The sequence below is a fragment of the Phodopus roborovskii genome, unplaced genomic scaffold (genome assembly GCF_943737965.1).
Source record: "Phodopus roborovskii unplaced genomic scaffold, PHOROB, whole genome shotgun sequence".
NCBI classification, from domain to species: Eukaryota; Metazoa; Chordata; class Mammalia; order Rodentia; family Cricetidae; genus Phodopus; species Phodopus roborovskii.
Window position 1 is genome coordinate 24,486,096 of NW_026125397.1, and position 19,893 is coordinate 24,505,988.

General features: G+C 47.3%; 1 protein-coding gene across 1 annotated transcript in view; it reads right to left on the reverse strand.

Annotated features, from left to right (window-relative positions):
* Armc2 (armadillo repeat containing 2) overlaps positions 1-19,893 on the reverse strand; it is a 92,164-nt gene that overhangs the window by 38,856 nt on the left and 33,415 nt on the right. The window contains 4 exon segments of the mRNA XM_051175575.1: positions 8,227-8,450; positions 9,637-9,739; positions 12,995-13,170; positions 16,035-16,145. Coding sequence (XP_051031532.1) covers positions 8,227-8,450; positions 9,637-9,739; positions 12,995-13,170; positions 16,035-16,145 — 614 coding nt within the window.

The window sequence follows — 19,893 nt, forward strand, 5'->3', positions numbered from 1 at the left end:
CATTATTATATATAAATACATTCCACACACATACAATCATTGCTTTCCCCTCTCCCACGAGGAGGCCCTCTGTTGTACCAAGCCCTTCCTTCCTTCCCAGGGTTTATTTACTTTTATGTCTGAGTGTTTCTGTGCATGCCTGTGTGTACACTTTGTAAGTTCCTGGTGGCCACAGAGGACAGAGGGGATTAGATTCTCTGGAACTAGAGTTACCCACTCTTGTGAGCCACCACATGGGTGTTGGGAAGTGAACCTGGGTCTTCTATAAGTGTAGCAAGTGTTTTTAACTTCTGGGACATCTCTCCAATCCCATAATCCATTTCTTAAAGCTTTTTTGGTCTCTGGATGGTGGTGGCACAAGCCTTTAATCCCAGCATTTGGGAGGCAGAGGCAGGCAGATCTCAGTGAGTTCAAGGCCAGCCTGCTGGTCTACAAAGTGAGTTCCAGGCCAGACAGGATTGTTACAGAGAAACCCTGCCTGAGAGAGAGAGAGAGAGAGAGAGAGAGAGAGAGTGAGAGAGAGAAGAAAAAAGAAAAACAAAAGAAAGGCTTTTCAGTACTAGTTTCTGGCAACTGGGTGAATGAAACCCAGAGGGAAAAGGGACCAAGTTTCCCACTGAAGAGACTTCTGGGAAGGAGGAGGAAAGTGGGAAGCTGGGGGAAGGGCTACAGTGATTAGAAGGATGAGTTCCAAACCTTACTCTGAACTTCACTCCAACTCTTGAGCGCCTTTCCTATGAACGAAGAAAGTGAAAACCTTAAACCCAATAAAAACCCACAGTTTAAATCCAATAAAAACTCAGCATGGAGCTGAGCCAGGATGGCCCCAGGCCTGTGCTTTGGTGCTTTGCGGGTGGGCCATCTGCCACGCCCAGGCCAGCCCACCCACCCTGCCTGAAGGCCAGATCTGACCGCGTCCAAGCTTCCTCAGAGATGTGTTTGCTCCCTCCTTACTCTCTCTACCAGCGAGCGCCCCATTCTTCTCCTTAGTGACTGCTACTTCTCATACACAATCTCTTAAGCCATCTCAGATCCTTTCTTTGAAGGCAGCAGAGGTTAAATGATGCCCATTTGGCTTCTAAAGGGTTTGCGCGAGACATCCATTCCCAACTCCCAGCTGCCATTTCCCCAGGAAACAAAGTAGAAAGCAGGCGCTGCGATTTTTCTGGCGGGGAAGAAAGAGAGGAGGAAAGGCGAAGAGGAGGAGGGCTCAGGGTCTCTGGTTTTGTTACATGGTGAGTGGGACAAGGGGGATCTAACTCTTGTTGTTTATCAATGGAGAAACATCTGTCTTGGCCATGGCTGCTTATCTGCCTCATGCTCCGCCTCGGCCAGCTAACACCCTGAAGAGCCTGCCAACGCTGCCCGTCTCCCGTTGAGCTGGCTGAGTCTTGAAGTCTCGCTGCACAGTCAGTATCGGGAGACCCATTCTTATTTTATTTCACATGTTGGTGCTGGGGACTGAACTGAGGGCTTTGTAGTTGCCAGGCAAGCACTCTACCATGAGATGAAACCTTCTACCCTAGGGAACCCATTAAGGAGAGATTAGATAATTTACAAAGGCCCTTTAAAATGCAAAATAACCAGAACCCCTAAAACTTCATATACTTAGTTTTTTTTTCTTCTTCAAATTGACTATTGGTATATAATTATCTATTTTAAATTGCATTTTTGACCAGTAGGGAACTGGAAAGACCTTAGCAAACTAGAGAGCCCTTGGCCTTAGACTCTGAGAACCCTGGCTCAGGTCACAGCGTAGGCCCAGCAGCTGGGGCCACCTTGCTGCCCTTCCCTGTTACAGTGGGGTCCGTGGTGGCCACGACTCCTACTCCTCTCCCGGCACCCGACTGTGTCCTTCCAGAGTGGGCGACCTTCTTTTTTCCCCCTCTCTGGGAGGCTCTTTGAAAGACTCCTTTTAGGTTGAGAAAACCAGACTGCAGCAGTGTCCCTGCTGAGGGTGAGGTCCCTGGGCTGCTCCCTCGATTGCTTAACCTCAGGTGCTAAGGGGGAGCTCTGAGACCCGAGAGCCATTCAGATGCGTGGTGCTGCATGCGCCTGAATGGGTGGAGCAGGCGGGAGAGTTTGGCCCTTGGTTCTGAGATGGGCAGATGGGAGCGCCCCGGGAGCCTGGAGTCCTGGCACCAGACTTCTGTGGGTGCCTGCCTCTAAACTCATTTGTTCTATCTCTCAGTTGTCTGGGATATCCATACCCCAAGTCCCTCGAGTATTGTTTCAACTGCCGATTGCTAAGCGGCCCGCTTCCTACCGACACTGTGAAGGGACACACGTGGTCACCAGGAACCACAGACAGGGCCTCGCGGCTGAATCACCAAAGCTGCACTGTTTCTAACCTCAGCCACACCCACCTCCCTCTATTAATGACAGCACACCCAGTCTTTGGACCTCTGCCCACCGAGACCACATATACGCCCGAATCCAAGCCTCTGTGGTAACCCACGAGGTTTCACATCGTCGCACACATGGTGAACGCAGTCTGGCGGAAACACAAGGCACCAGCCACAGTGTCACTACACACATGATACTGTTACGGGAGTCCATGAAGGCGTATGCGTAGCAGGGTTGTTCATTCACAAGCCTGCTGAGGCCCTGCTACCACATCTCCCCCCACGGCCTCTCCCTCCAGCAGGAAGCGGCCCATCTCTTCCCCCACCCTTCAGGAAGTGCTCCCCCCTCCGTCCTCCCCACCGGCAATGCCCCATTTGAAGCTCTAACATGTGACTGGTCTTCAGGTGTTCTCTCTGGGCATGCTGGACTCCACCCATGCTTTCCCACTACTGGCTCTGTTCAGGCCTGCCCTGAGCCAAGCTCCCTTCCTCTTGTAAAAGCTGCCATTACGACGACGACGACGTAGTATTTTCTGAAACTCTAGGGACAGACAGAGCCTGTGACTGGGTAGGTAAATGGCATTTGAGGACTTAGCTCCAAAATTCACCCTCCAGCTATGGCGATGGGCCCACCTTCCATAGTTCTGAAGCCAAGGCGTTACATTGGGGGAGTGCCGAGTCTCCTCACATCTTCAGACCTTGGAGAATCGGAAACAAGCACGGGTTCCCATGGGGAAGAAGCCTCCCAATAAAGGGCAGAGGGCAGAGAAGGGCGGGCCTGGACTCTGCATGCCTGACCTCTCATGCTCTCATGTCTGGGAGCAAGTGGCCAGGTACCCTGGGGGATAAGGTATTCCTTTACAGGAGCAGTGAAGCCTCGGACTGGGAAACAGCTGCACCATTGCCGTGAACAAATAAGTCACCGCAGCTGGGCGTCGGTGGTGCACGCCTTTAAGCCCAGCACTTGGGGAGGCAGAGGCTGGCGGATCTCTGTGAGTTCAAAGCCACCCCCCTCTATAAGAGCGAGTTGTAGTATGGCCAGGGCTACACAGAGAAACCCTGCAGGACACTTATCATCCACACCAAAGAGCAGGGCAGGGGGAGAGTACTGTGGTGATGTCTCAGACACAGAAGCCCCAGTGAAGGGGCAGTGACACCGCGAGACACTGAAGTCATGAGAGCGGAGATGAAGGCCTGGGCATGAAGGAAACCTCCTTCCCAGCAGATGGATGAGGATGCTCTGAAGAATTCCAAGGCGCAGGTCTTTGAGTTGCTTCTTATGTCGGAGCACAAGTCTGTGCATGTGTGTTTACATATGCGTCATTTCGTGGTGAAGTCAAGTTGCTTACACTTTATTATTCATGTGTGATATAAAACAGCCTCTTATCTGATGGGAGATGTCATTCTGTAAATATGCTTCTCTTGTTGGTTAATGAATAAGCCCTGTTGACCAACAGGAAAGCAAGATAGGCGGGACTAGGAGACAAGGAGGATTCTGGGAGATGTAGTGGAGGAGAGTCAAGAAGTAGGGACGTGAGAGAAGAGGTCCGGACTCTCTCTCCGGTAAGATGAGACCGCGTGGAAACACTTAGATTGATAGAGATGGTTTAATATTTAAGACAGAGCTAGCCGATAAGAAGCTCTTGCCATTGGGCAACAGCTTTATGTCTAATAGAGTCTCTGTGTGTTATTTTGGGACTGATGAGGCCGTGGGACCAGGCTGGCGGGAAAACTGCTCTTTCTTTTTCATGACTAAAAACTCTATTTTTGGAGGGGACTTGTTTTATATAGCTCAGGCTTGCCTTGAATTTATGAGTCACCTGCTTTAGTCTCTCAAATGGTGTGGGTTTACAGTCTCCGGCTACAGAGTCCAACCCCTTTGCTTTAATTAGATATGAAGGACTGTCCAGTTTGTGGGTTTGTGCCCAGATCTGTAAACATACCTGGTGTGCACAGCCTTCACTTTCTCCAGCTGCATAGGGATTTGAGGTGCCGACCGTGGTCCCCCAAGGACCACGCACGTATGAGAGATCTTAGGCAGGTTCAAAGGAAGATGGTAGAGACAGAGACTAAGACAGCAAGTCCATGGAGAATCACAGGAAAGGGAAACAAAAGCCAAGAGCAGACGCAGAAGGCTCTGAGCAAGATGGCACAGCAGAGATCGGACGCCTTCCTAGTTGGAGGGAGGGGTAGGGGCTTGTTTATTGTTTGAGACAAAAACCTGCTACATAGCTCAAGCTGGCCTTGACCTTGAACTCTCCCAGCTTCCAACTCACGGACTGACATTAGACTCCTGACAACCACACCCACCTAGCGGCGCCCCCATATCTTGACTGACTTAGGTTTGCTCACATTAGTGCTAATTGCTCCTCTCTATCAAAGGACTTCATTCTAACAATGAAGATGATACCGCATACATATGACAGACTGGGAAAAGTTTCCTCAGGTAGACAAGGATGGCAGAGCTGCTGTGACGCTCAAAAGTTAAAAAGGGACCAGGTGCGGCGGAGTGAATGCGAGCCTGTAGTCCCAGCACTCAGGTGGCTGAACAAAGAAAATCACTAACTAATGTGAGGCAGGCCTGAACATTATAAAATGTTATAAATATCTCAAGATACGCACGGAGACACCACGACCAAGGCAACTCGTAAAATAAAGTGTTTAATTGGGGGCTGGCTTGCAGTTTAAAGGTTTAGCCCATGATGATCGTGGCAGGAAGCAGACACTGTCAAAATAGCCGACAGCTTTACAGGGAGAGAGAGACCTTTGAAACCTCAAAGCCCAGCCCAGTGACACACCTTCTTCAAAAGGCCACACCCCCTAATCCTTCCTAAACGTTTCCACTCTCTTTCAAACCACCACAGAGGTACATGCTTGTCACAGCCATGAAAAAGTATCAAATAAGTTTACAGAGATAACCTAAGAGATTTTCCCTGTCCCGGTTTTAAAACCTATGAGATCATTAAAAAGTACTAAGTGTAAATGCATAAATTAGAAAGAACTAAATGTGAATAATATAAGCTGACCGAATGGACAGGAAGAAGCCAAAAAAGAGGTGACATAAAAGAAATTCACTATTAAAAATGGAGATTGGATCCCGGCACACCTTTAACCCCAGAACTTGGGAGGCAGAGGCAGGCAGGTATCTGTGAGTCTGAGGCTAGCCTGGTCTACATAGTGAGTTTTAGGACAGCCAGGGCTACGTAGAGAGATCCTGTCTCAGAAACAAAATGCAGATTAGGATTATATATATATATGTATATATATATATATATGCGTGTATATATACACACAGATATATACACACACATATATGTATATATTTAGAATTGTATATGTTCATATATATTTAAATTTAGTAATTTATATTTTATTATTTTCTATTTATATATTTATTTTATATTTACATGTATTTAGATATATATTTAGGATTGTGTATAATTCTAATATGTATTACATATAATTATAGTCTGTGTATCTATACATGTATATATATATATATATATATATATATATATATATATATATAAAAGACACTGAAATGTTGGAGGTATGTCCGTATATCTCAGGATAAAAGTATCTCAAGTTGTTTTTTGTTTGGTTTGAGACAGGTTCAGGCTGGCTTTTGGTTCATGATCCCTGTGCCACAGCCTCCCAAGTGTCAGGGCTACGGCTGTGTTCCAGCACACCTGGCACAGATGATTTTTATACCTTTTTAACAGAAGTGATCATTATTATATAATCAGGAATAACTGTTTCCCAAAAGGAAAAAACAAAACAAGCAAACAAACAAAAAAACAAAAACAAAACAAAAAAACCACAAATGACCCAAAATGCTGTCGATAGAAAGGAATGTTTCATGGGCTGGAGAGATGAGTCAGAGGTTGCAAGCATTGACTGTTCTTTGAGAGGCCCTGAGTTCAATTCCCAGCACCCACACGGTGGCTCACACTCATCTGTAAGGAGACCTGGCCCCTCTTCTGCATGCAAGCAGAACACTGTACACATAATGAATGAAATAAATCATAAAAAGAAAAGAATGTCTCATAAGCACCCTCGCCAAGATATAGCATGCCAGTGGAATTTTGCCTTGTTTATGACCAAAAGAGATTTTGTTTATAACCATTTTCAAAATGGAGGCCCAAAATCTAAAATTAATAACCACCATAAATATTTCCAGGATCTGAAGCCCGGGTGTAAATCTAATTTTTAACATGCTCTCCCAGTGGCTTAGAACATGCTAAAGGTTCAATCCATCCTTGCTAATTGACAAGCACATTTCAGATCCCATGAGTTATTACATCAGAGATGCTATTATTTGATATATAAATGCTATTAAGGGCAAAAATCTCATCTACAAAAGAAAATGAGAGCTAATGAAGTTTTGGTGGAAATAATTTAACTGTGAAATTTAATCTGTCACAAGAGCAGTAATAAAACTCTGTAACACACAGGGAAGTTTTTCTTCCTGCTCAGGCCACATGAATTGTACCTGGTTTTACTGCTCGAATTCCTGTGGTCCCCTGGGCTGCCTAGCATTTGCAGAGCCTATGAGAGAACTCCACCCAATATCGTTAGCATCCTTGTCACCGCAGACTGGAGATGGAGCCCTGGCTGTCACCGCAGACTGGAGATGGAGCCCTGGCTGTCATCAGTTACAAGCAACCTCAGCCTCTGCCCTGGAGCCCTGGAGAGTCTCACGAGCCTCTACTTTTTCTACTTTCACTTACTGCTGGGAGGATGGGAGGATGGAAACTAGGGTCTTCAGCATGCTGGGCAGCCCGCCACTCACCTGCCCCTCGGCCTCCTCCACTCACCTCTCCTCTGCTTTCTCTTTACTTTCTATTTTGAGGAGCCTGGATTAGGCTCAATTCTCCTGCCTCAAGCTTCCTAATTGGCTGGTTTTGGCAGGCCTGTGCCATCAGGCCCAGCTCAGGTCTGTCTCCCTCCCTCCCTCCCTCCTTCCCTCTCTCCATACCTCCCTCCCTCCTTCCCTCTCTCCATTCCTCCCTCCCTCCTTCCAGTACTCCCTTCCTGGGTCCAAGAAGCCCACACTGGTCTCAAACTCATTACTTAACTGAGAAGCACCTTGAACTCTTGATTCCCCTGCTTCTCTCAACTCCCCCCCCCACACCACCATCACCATCAACACCATCATTGCCACCACCACCACCATCACCATCAACACCACCACCATCACCACCACCATCACCATCAACACCACCACCATCAACACCACCATCGCCATCAACACCATCATTGCCATCAACACCATCATTGCCACCACCATCACCATCAACACCACCACCATCAACACCACCATCGCCATCAACACCACCACCATCAACACCACCATCGCCATCAACACCATCATTGCCATCAACACCATCATTGCCACCACCATCACCATCAACACCATCACCATCAACACCATCATTGCCATCAACACCATCATTGCCACCACCATCACCATCAACACCATCACCATCAACACCATCATTGCCATCAACACCACCACCATCAACACCATCACCATAAACACCATCATTGCCACCACCACCACCACCATCACCACCACCACCACCATCACCCCATCACCATCAACACCACCACCATCATCACCACCATCACCATCACCATCAACACCACCATCACCACCACCATGCCTGGCTTTAGCCCTGCCTTCTTTGCAGGACAGTGGGAATGATTATCTCCAAGCAATAAGGAGGGTTCTACCAAATTCACAGTCTCAGCAGGGCACACACTGACTGGCCAGTGGCCACTCCCCTTGGTCTCTGAACCCTCCTGACTGACGCAAAGGCTTCCCATCTGCTACTTGAACACAGTTTTCACCTCTGACCTTTTCAAGTAGAAAGCTTACCTGGACTAACAAGTTGCCGAAGTTGGGCAGGCATGCACCGTGTTTCTTTGTATCCTCAGTCACTTGCCTTATCAGTTCCATCAATATTTCCACTGCACCTTTGCTGATCATCTCGGAGAGAAATCCCGGACTCCCGGAAATGAATTTCAGAGCCCCCATGCAGTATAAAAAGGCTTCCGTGTTACCTCGAAGGTCTTCGCCTCTCAGCACCTCCAATAATGATGCTGTCGAGAAGACGGATTTCTATAAATGTCTGAGTACAACAGCAAATTTGATGTTGGCACATAATTTGTGAAATATATTCATGGAGACGCTACATGCAAATGCTCCCTGCTCCTCCCCTACAACAAAACTCCATAATGGTGATGAGAACATATTCATATGCAAATAAAAAAGCCTTCTTTTAATTAATGCCATTCCTTCCTCTTAGTAATATTTACCAGACTTTAAGTTACAGAATTGTCAAGTTATTGTCTAGTAACAAAGGCAATCTAAGAATTACATTTTCAACAAAACTTGAAGAATGTATTTGTTGCTCCTCTAATGGGACATGGATCACACAGGAACTTTAAAACGATTCTGTTACTGAAAAGGATCTCTTGGAAATAGCATTCACCCCTTCCTAGGACAGTTGAGGACGGCCTCCCTCCCCAAGCACGATTATCTCAGCCTTAGAGAGTCGAGGCAGGAGGATGTCAGCGAATTTGAGTCCAGCCTGTTCTGTGCTTGGAGAGAGATCCTGTCTCTACAAACAAACACAAAAGCCCAGTGACTGACCCAGATTCCAGATGATCTGTGCAAGGTTGGACGGAGACAGTCAAGTGTAAGCCTGTCTCGGGGGACGTTAGATCCTTTGTTCTGACCTATAATTCTCAGCCTAGGGACTTGGTGCTATACGTTCTTTCAGCCTTGGTTTTGTCCTTGGTCACCCCAAGAGGACCACAGCTGCCTCTCCTGCAGGGACAGCACAACCCCTAAGAGTTTCCCACTTAGTTACTTAGGGACATGTTGGGACGCGGACGTAGTTAGCTAGGCTGAGAGTGTGGGCAAAATGTCTGTAGGTCTGTATGGAACCCGTGTCCACATCAGTGTTGTGTAAGCCGCAACAGTCTTGCCGATTTGTTTTTCTACTTATTCCTATTGTATCAAGAGAAAGGAGTTTTTGATTATGTCAAAAACTTTTAGGTGTGTTTATTCTAACAGTAACTCCGGGCCGCCCCCCCACAAAAAAAAGAATTTTTTTACAGTGATTTCCTCAAGTCACACACATTGAAACCAAACCCAGTCTGTCACACTTAGACTCTAAACGCTGCTTTAACGTGAACATGAGGAGCACAGGAAGACACCACCACACTTCTGCATCTATCTGTGCTGGGGGCTGTGGGGGGGGAGGCTCTGAACTGGACTCACCCAGGACGTCTTCGGTATGTATCAGAGCATCATTCTCCTCGCTCCTGCTGACTTTGAATATCAGTTTGCAGACATTCAGAAGGTTTCTTCTGCTTACTTTAAGCTGCAGGGAAAGGAACGCGCTTGCGTTTCTACGGCAGAGGTAAAGGCAGGCTCGGCACCTCTAGAACCTCCGCACTCAGTGCAGGAAGAGGCTTTTAAACATAAGAAATGTTCCAAGGAAAGAACCTAGAAAGGCTGGGCAACATTATGCATTGGCTCTAACATCTCACTCACTTCTGTAGACATGAATGTTTTAATAACAAGGTTGGCTTCTCACTATGAAACATTGTGCACTGGTGTGTAAAACGGTTAGCTGTTTTATAAAGAGCATGGCACTAAACAGAGTAATTGATTTAAAGCGTGGCTGTAAGGGATGGAGAATACCAAAGTTCTAGATTAGCTAAGCTAATCTAGAAAAGTATTCATTGAGGGGCAAAGGAAAGAAAACACAAAAGAAGCCTGTCTCCTCTGTCATGTGTATAAAAGAATCGGAACCAGTACTTTGGATGAGACCAGGCTGTGCTTGTCCACAAGGCTATTTCTGGGATGCTTTGAGGCGACCGCTGTTTGAAGCTGAAATTCCTCTCCAAACCACACAACAATGTCTGTCAATTAAACACCAGACAATGAGGAAGCACGCCTTCTTTTATAGAAATAAAGTGAGTCTACACTAGCCACACGTTTATCTAAAGTAGTAAAGAATGGTCAACAACAGGGAATTGTCTAGTAAACTGTGGAAGAGCAAAACTATTCAAACTAAGTAAGCACCCTCCTAAAGATACTACTTGTTCCTTTTTTTAATTTTGTTTGGCTGAGGCAGAATCTCACTGTGCAGGCCAGGCCGGCCTTAAATTTACCAAGATTCACCTGAGTGCTGGGAGTAAAGGCATGGGCTATTGGGCCCACACAATACTCTAAGCAGGCGTCTGAGTTTCATCAAAACAGCATCAACAGTAAGGAGTACTGAGCCCAGCACTCACTGGGGAGGCCAGGCGTGCTTGCTGCCTGGGTCCCTGTCCCCTCCTCAGCGTCCAGCGAGGCATCCTGGGGGTCTGGCTGCCTTGTTCCCCTGGTGTTCCCAGGGCAAGCATGAATTCCTGCCGATGCTTCCCGTGTCCATGTCGGGAAGATTTTTTTTTCTTATGTAAAAATGATGCTTTTGTTTTGTCTGTTTTCCACATTAAAGAAGTTTGAGGTCATTTCTGTCCTCCTACTATATCTAATCACAAACGACACATTGGGTGCTTCTTTTGATTCTTACCCCTCTGCAAAGGGCGCCAAATTTTTCCACTTCCAGGCTACGGTTGCCCTCCTATTGAGTATGAGTGTGTCCTTTGAACACGCCTAATGCAGATTGACATATTTTCATAAGGGTTTTAAAAAAGCAGGGGTTAAAAATAAAATGGCTAACTGGCGGATCTCTATTGAGCCAAAGAATTCAAGAAACTGGGGCAATCCACATGCTTAATGCATGTTTCTAAGTAAATACTGTTAAATGGTTGAAATGCAATATCAAACTGGTGGACAGAAAAAACAATGGCAATAAGAAGGAATTCGGAGTAGAACATTGGGCTCTGTGTACCATTAATTAGCCTTTGCTTATTTTCCTTCCATGGATCTTGTGATATGGTGTCTTGAGAATGTATATAGGGACCCTATCCCAAAGCCTCATCTACACTGGATCTCCCCTGGGATGTCATAGGCGATCCAAGCAGCCAATGGGAAGTTGCATACCATTGCTTTGAAGGTCCCTTCTGAGCTGGTGGCCCTATAGTGAGTTAAGACAGCACCAACCTGGCAACCTGGCACTACAGGGCTGTCTCGGTGGTTAAGGACACTGGCTGCTTCTGCTTCAGTCCCCTGCACCCTTATGATGGCTCACAACCACCTGTAATTCCAGTTCCAGGGGATCTGATGTCATCTTCTGGCCTCCATGGGCACAAAGCACAAAAATGGTGTACCTGCAAGCCTACGTGCAGGGGAAACACTCAAATATAAAATAAAGCAAATTTTAAAAATAAAAAGAAGGCACCAACCCACATAACCCTGCATCCGAACTTAACCTTGCCTAGAAGTTTTACCCACTTAACATCCAGTTCAGAAAGCCTATTTCAGTTAAACTGCGACACACACACACACACACACACCAACTGATCTGATTTACACAACACCACCAATAACCTTGGCAATATTTTCACTGCAAAACATGCATAGCTCTGTGGTTCACACTGTCTCGTCTTCTTTTGGGGGCGAGGGGGTCATCAGGAATCACAGTGTCTGGGATCCAGATGAAAAGGCAAAGCTGGTCCCTGAGTGCGGGCAGCCCGAGTCCTCTCTGGGACAACGCCACCATCAGAGCCCTATGTGAAAATTGCCTTTCAAAGGCACATTGCATGGAGGCCCACATATCCTGACTTCTAAAAAGAGGAGGGTGGATGGTTTGTGATGACAGCTAAGTAAGGGCATAGAAAGTGTGGCTGGAATATTCTACTTATGAAAGGCTTCACTATCACAGTAAGATGAAATGGACATGTCCTCTACACTGTCAGGACACAGGGCTTCCCGTCTGCTCGGTGGCTTCCCTGTCTCCCTTTGTTCCGGTGATGGGGTGAACTGGGACATTTACGTTTATGGGAGCAGGTAAACAGAGCTTCATCCATTTGTTGTTGCCCCTCTCAGAATGTTCCAGAACTGCTAGGGCTTATCTTTTGGTTCTGACTGTTTATAGCTGTGACAACGAAGCTGCCCATCAGGTTCTGTTCAGGGCAGAGCTGACCTAGACTTTTATTTGGTGTCTGCCTTTTCTTCTAACGCTTCGCAGAAACTTTCTAGGGTCGCCAATTGACCTTCCTGTGACATGCTGCTGGTTTCCTCTCTCAGGCTAGCTCATGAAGCAATCTGGCCATTGCCTTTAGTTCTTAAACCACGAGACAGAGCTGGGTTCTCAGCAGGAACCACAGGGCAAATTCGACAGCCAGACACTGTCCCAAACTGCTCAATCTAGTTGTTTGAGCAACAGGGTTGGATATGATTGATGCTGTAAACTTTTGACTTTCCTTTTCTCTCTCGGCCTTTTGAAATGGACCCTGGGCACAGTCCAGATGTAAGCCTGTTGGGATATTCCCCACGTGCTCAGCCTTATTTCTCTGGCAACACCTTCTGATCCTGTTCTGGGATGTGAGCTTATTGCCTTAATTTTCCCAAGATCCTAAACAAACATCGCATTTTCTCACCCTTTTGCAATATGTACCAACAAACCATCTGACGAAACACAGGTGGAGGGCAGCCCGCTAGAACAAGAGAAAGAGAAACTTACTGCTAGGATAAGCTTTGCAAGTTTAAGGCTGAGCAGATCTGAGCCAACATCCACTAGTTTATACAGGGTCTTCAGCAGGACACTTCTGCCCCTAAACTTCTTTCCGAGCATGCGCCCTTCCTCCAGCGCGTGATGGAGCTGCGTGCAAGCGGCACACATCGCTTCAGCGTCTTCTTCTGCCAGAGCAAAGAGAATGAGCACCACTTACTCATTAAGGTTGAGTTTTCAGATGTGCCAGACACGAGCCGGGTAGGGAGAAGCCCCCTGGGCGTTCCCCAGGCATCTCCAGAGTCCCAGATGCCCTTCCCCACCTTCTCTCACTCCCATCTACTTGGTTGTTTTCGTGGCTCTGCTCCACCTCCTAGGTTAACATATTTACAGGCAGTCAGGTAGCTTATCTGGAGCAACAGCCTCCCAAAGCCCCCTGGCCCCCTGAAATGTGCCCTGCACCTGCACCTGCACCTGAACTCGCTTCCATTTCTCCAAACAAGTTGAATGACCCTAAAGGAGCAACTACTGTCCCGCAGGGCTATTTATTCTTCACATATGAACAGGCGTGTTGTGCTAGGTAAAGATGGAAGCTGTGAGTGAGTGAGGATCGAACCTGACTGGCACACCTGCGTGGCACAGCAGGCAATACCGAATGGATAGTCCACTACCTCAAGCAAGCTCCCCTTCTGATACACCTGCTGACGAAAACGAGTTCCTTTCAAAATGACTGGGAAAAGAGATGCAGTAGCATCCGCCGTTATTACCAAATGGGAGGGAGACCTTTAAAAAGATGTTAGGTAGGAAGGAAAGAGGGAGGCGGGAACACTTTGTTTTGGAGTTGCAATCCCGAGGGCAGTGAGTTTTGAGAGTGGGCTAACCAGGAGAGAGTCAGCGCTGGAAGAAGGCACATGGGTAGAGGAAGGAGTTCAAGGACTAGCGTGTTCTGTTGGGAAGTATCACCCCTGATGGACCCCATCACAAGACTTAAAGTGGAGAGCTGATCTTAAATAAATACCACCGTGAGCGCCTAGACGCCGACGTGGAGGAAGTGCGTGCCAGAAAAAGGAAGTGACTCAGGCCATTTTTAGCTCTTTTCAACAATAACATCTAAGAAAAAAATGTTTAAATCTCAATAGCTGAGACCCCTCCAATGCCTTTGGGTCATGCACTCGAATAAGTGAGCTGGTGAGAAATGACCAACCTGAGGTGTGCGTGTGTGTGTAAGTGTGTGTATGTCTGTATGTATGTGTGCATGTGTGTGTGTGTTGTGTGTGTATGTGGTGTGTGAGTGGTCTGTGTGTGGGTATGTGTAGTGTATGTGTGTGTGAGTGTGTGTGTATGCATGTGTGAGTTTGTGTTGTATGTGTTGTGTGTGTGTGGTGTGTGTGTGGGTATGTGTTGTGTGTTGTGTGTGAGTGTGTGTGTATGCATGTGTGAGTTTGTGTTGTAGGTGTTGTGTGTGTGTGGTGTGTGTGTGGGTATGTGTTGTGTGTGAGTGTGTGTGTGTGTGCTGAGATCTGTGTGTGAAGCACTGTTGTGTTGTTTTTTCTTCTCTCACTGGCTGCCTCCTCAAGAGTCCAGGCTTTGGGCCGCTCTCAGCTGCCTGGCCTACTCAAGACTGTTGTAGCTTACAAAAGAATTGGGAAGAAAGGCTGAAGGATCAAAGTTTCAACTTCTGACCAAGTAAGACCTCTCTATCACTCAGTATCACTGGGAGTACCGCACTCTTGAGGCTGAGGCAGGAGGATGGGAAGTTAAAGATCAGCCTGGGCTACAGATGGACACTGTCTCAAGAAGCCAAAGCAAAACAAAACAGAAAGGCACGTGGTCTCAAAAGACGTTCGTTCTAGGGCTGAAGCTAGTTAAGAATTTCAAGTGTAATCATCAGTAAGGTAGTCACCAAGTAACTCTGTCCCACAAGTCACTCCTTAACCACAAAGGGTGACCCAGCAGCTACCCAGAGCCAGGGCCTGGCAGACACCATGTGTCCCAATCGGTCAAAATTCACATTTCCAGTAAGGGGTGGGTCAGCACGAGGGCCTCCTGCCACCAGGCAGGAGAAAGATGCGGTGTAAGTGTGTGGTTATTCCTGCAAAGAGCTCTGGGGGCGATGTGGTTTCATCCCTGTCTGAATACAGAGTTTACGTGCAGCACCAGGCACCTGCTATTAGCACCAAGGCCAGAGAGCCTGTCCAGAGGACCCAGCCCATGGAGAGCACAGCCCAGCCACAGCGTGGACGCGCTGGCCACTCAGGAGGCGGGTGTAAGGGTGCACCCCTGCTCCCCTGCACCTTCCAGTGTCCGCCATGGTGCTCATGCATCCGGGGGCAGTCATGCAATTCGTCCTATTGAGGGCCCCCCACTGTGCACAAGTACCAAGCGTGGGAATTGCTCTGTGGCTCTCGTGGGTCCTGAGAATTCTAGTTCACCTTCCTTCCCAAATGGAATTCTGAAAAGCTGGGCAGAGTCTTCTAGGCAGCTCCCCATGCCCTCCCAGGAATGCCTGGTTGTGCTGCTCTGGAGTGCTAGACAAGACATATCTCAGGCCGCTTCTTCAGCCGTGTGTGTGTGTGTGTGTGTGTGTGTGTGTGTGTGTGTGTGTGTGTGTGAGCGTTTGAGCGGCCTCCCTGGCAGAGGTACTGAACCCCAGGAGTAGAGAGCATCACCAAAACCACGGGTACAGCTCTCTCACTGAGCAGACTGTGAGACCCACTAAGTTCAAGGGGCCTGCTTTCCTCGATCTTCTGGAACGTGAAGAGTCTCCCTGAAGAGGCTGAAGCAGCATTTCCTCAGGCAGAGAGACTTCACTAATCTGCACTACGGGGGAGTTTTAGAAGTTGGCTCCCTCGGGGATCCAAGTACAGTTCTACTCCCCAGCAATTTGGTTTACATAATACTTGCTATACATGTTTCTAGGGTATGTAAATACATGGCATGTTTTCATCATCTCCACAGAGATAATGGTCCAAGGACACTGAAAATATCAGGGCAATGGGGAACACACAGGTAAACGCAACACTTTTATTTAAAACAAAAACTGTTGTTTTACCCTTTTCTAATTCATGCAAAATCGGTACAATCCGTGTTTTCCAAAAGACCCCGTCTACCTCCATTTCGGTCTCCTGCTCCTGTAAGCTGGCTCCTGAGGCTGCAAAGGAATCTGGAGAAGGAAAAGGCATCGTGAAAAAGGATGCCTAACAGGGCACACTCAACAGCCTTTCCTCCACCTGCACCACTGAAATTAATGAGAGCAGAGTCAAATCTCACTTTGCCCTGAGTCCCAGCTCGAATGAGAAGCATGAGGCTTTTTCATCCGACTACCCCAAAGGAAAACAACGGACAAATGGGATTAAAGGAACCTCGGCGGGGGTGGGGGGGGGAAGATGGGGGTGGTGGGTGGTGGTGGTGGGGTGTTATTCAGAGAAACAACGGACAAATGGGATTAAAGTACTTCACAGAACAGCGTGCTGTGTGAGAGAGGGCTGCTGCCTGCAGGAAACTTGATTTTTACTTAAACTTTTCCCTCTGCAACACAGCTACGCACACATATATGTACATACATACATACACACAGTCTAAAAGCCCAAAAGACTTTGTAAAAATCTTAGTCTTTCGGGACAGACACTAAACAGGAAGTGCCAACCACGCCGTGCCTTCCTGTGGGGCAGGGGAAAAATGTCTTGCTTTCCCCATCCCAACTCTATCATTGGCATGCAGGGTGACCTTTGTCTCTCTTGCTTAGAACCTTCCCTAGTCCATTTCCTCATCAGCAGAAAGGGGAGTATCTGCTTTTAGGACTATGAAAGCTAAATGCCACAGTGGAGGCAAAGCCGTGCCCGAGGGCCACACATGTCGCGACACCGACACCGAGGGCCTGAGAACCTCTCTTCCCTGACTAAGCCCGTAAGTAATCACACGTGTGTCACCGCTGAGCCTCCACGCTGCACACTCTAGAGGGCAATGCTCCCACTGGCTGGCATCAGCTTTGCAGAAGGGGGAGCATCACGGGACAGGAGGGGCTTTCCTTTCCTCCTTCCCTCCTCCCTCCTCCGCCCATTGAAACAAGGTCTCTCTGTCACTGAACTCACTACGTAGCCCCAGCTAGCCTTGAACCCTCGGCCTCCCAGGATTACAGGTGTGTGCTGGCACACCCAACTGAGGCTCCTGTTTCATTGTGTTGCTTCTGAAGACGGAGAAAGTGGAACCCAGGTAGAAGGTGGGCTTATTAAATTATCCTCCTGAAGCCAAGCAACTCTGCTGCCCTTGCCATTCGGCTCCACCGAAAACCAGCAGATTAAAAGGCAGCAATGCATGAGACAGAAGTCATAGAGAAAACAGCAAATCGTGATTTCACCTTGCAGAGGCAGTGTCTCAAATCACCAACCAGAGCAACACAGGAAGGCACGGCGTGGTTGGTACTTCCTGTTTAGTGTCTGTCCTCTATTGCCTGCATCCTGTGCCCCTAACCTGGCACCAGAAAAAAATGTGCATGAGCTGCTGGAAATCATAGGAGCAATCAGAAGATTCTATACACACGGCCATATTTATGTTTCTTACAGTCCTTGATTTGTTTATAGTCTCTCCTTCTGGACTCCAACGCTTGCATGTACACATACCCATATGCAGATACATACATGTACACATAACCAAACGCAGGTATTTAATGCACACATAATTAAAAATAAGTCTTAAAAAAGAAATCCCCTAACTCTTCTCAACTGTTTGTATGAAGGGCAGAACTTGTGTATAACCTGCAATGGCATGTGCTTAAAATTTAATTTGGATCTATAGCGATGTCTGAAATGATTCTTCAAGCCACCAAATGGGAAACTTTTCCCCACGCAGCTCTGAGGTCTCCCAGGAGAAGCGAGGAGGCTGTGCAATTAGCATCTGTTTCTCAGTGCCCAGGCCTCGCCGCCGTATTTTGGGACTGTCTACTCCCTGTTGCAAGTGTCGCTTGCCTTTTATCAAACCTTGCTTGTGCCAAGGAAAAACCCAGAGCACCAAAGCAAACAGGGAATTCTTGACAACTAAACTGTGGTTAAATGGTAAAGATAAAGTGTCGAGACAGGAAGACTTTGGCCAAGCTATCCAACCCACGAGCAAGACTTCATAGGACAAAACTGAATTGTATTTAGGAGCCAGGTGTGGGGCAGGATTCAGGAAGGAAGCTGTGCCCATAACAGGGTCTTAGTCTAGCAGAACCCTCACATTAACAGGGCTCACACTACAGCTCTGGTCAGATCTGCCATTGCTACTAACTGCATTTGGGAGGTAGCTCAACTTTTGGAACTTTTGGAGTTTTCAGAATAGCTGGCTGTATTTTTTAGTATGCCCAAACTGTATAAAACATGAATATGATTGAGAAAGCAAACACAAACATTCAAGCAGTATAAAAATGCAACTGCTCACATTCCTAGGTGACTAACCTACTTAAAGGCCGAAGTATATAAACAAAATCAGCACTTAAGAAGGCAAATGACAAGCCAGATAAGTCAATAATAATACATTTCCTTGACATATGTGTGAAACACTTAAATTTGCTAGGGAGTGGGCTGGGGAGATGGCTTGGTTGGTAAAGAACCTCTGCCACAGGCCCGAGAACCCGAGTCCGGGTCCCAGCGCTAATGCAAGAAGCCAGGCATGGTGTTATACACCTGTAACCCCACAACATGGGAGCAGAGAAAGTTTACCGGTCAGTTCAGTGTGGCCAAATGGTGAGTTCCAGGTCCGCTGAGAGACTCTGCCTCAAAAAATAAGGTGCAGAGCTGCGGGAAGAGACACCCAGCATCGACCTGTGGCATCTACAGGAGCATGAACCTGCTCCCACCATCAAAACCGGAAAATGACTGGAAGTTCAGGCTTTAAGTCTGTATGGTCTTTAAAAACAAACAAATGGAAAGCAACAACAACAACAAAATATCAAACAAACAAACAAACAAACAAACAAACAGAAGAGCAGTGTGTTCTTCTGTGTTCAGCTACGAGAAAGCACAGTTAGCGAGTAGTCCCTCAGGAAGAGTGAAATCACACACACTCACGATGGGAAGAGAAGATTACAGAGGTGAGTGACAAGTCGCAAAAGTTTAGCTGCCTCCTCAAGACCCTTCTGAAACCTCCAGACTGTGGTATAAGGGTTTATTCTAGGTCTTTTCCCATTGATGCGGTTGTGTCTGGCCATGGCCTCGTCACTTCTTAATCCCTGTGCCATCCTTGTTGCTCCTACAACCTCTGTGCTAGACACTACTCCCAGTTAATTCTAGAAAACAGAAACGTCACACACACACACACACACACACACACACACACACACACACACACACACACGGTCTCAGTCTCGGGGAACAACTAGGCTCACAGTTTGCTAAACATAAAAATTACCATCCAACAGGAAATTGGGTAGGTCAGGCAGAGGCCCTGCCTGTTTTTGAAGATTCTGCTGCCTCTGTGGTTACAGTAGTTAACTGCAGCTTTGAGTTTTGGACACAACAGCTTGACACCGTGTTAGGATTGGCTGACGTTTTTTAGCACGCAAATGTAAAGCCCTTGGCAACAGCGCTGTCTTGGGAGTCTGGAAGGGCTTAGATTCTTCCTAGCGCTAGATCCATTCCCTGTGACCGCAAAGAGCCTTCCCGATGAGAAGCTAGTTTGAAGATAACGCTTTTCACCCAGCGCTGATTTTGATGCTGTTTATCATCATTTTTATTTTCCTTGAGACAAGGGCTTAACTGTGTCGCTCGATCCCACTTGCAATTCATAATCTTCCTGCTTCTGCCTCCAAAATGTCCAGATTATACATGTATATTCATTCAGCCTGACATAAAATTTGGTGTGAACGAATGAAAAAAAAATATGAAGAATGTAGCAAACACTTGGGCAGCCCTGAGTAGCCTGGCCCAACATTAACA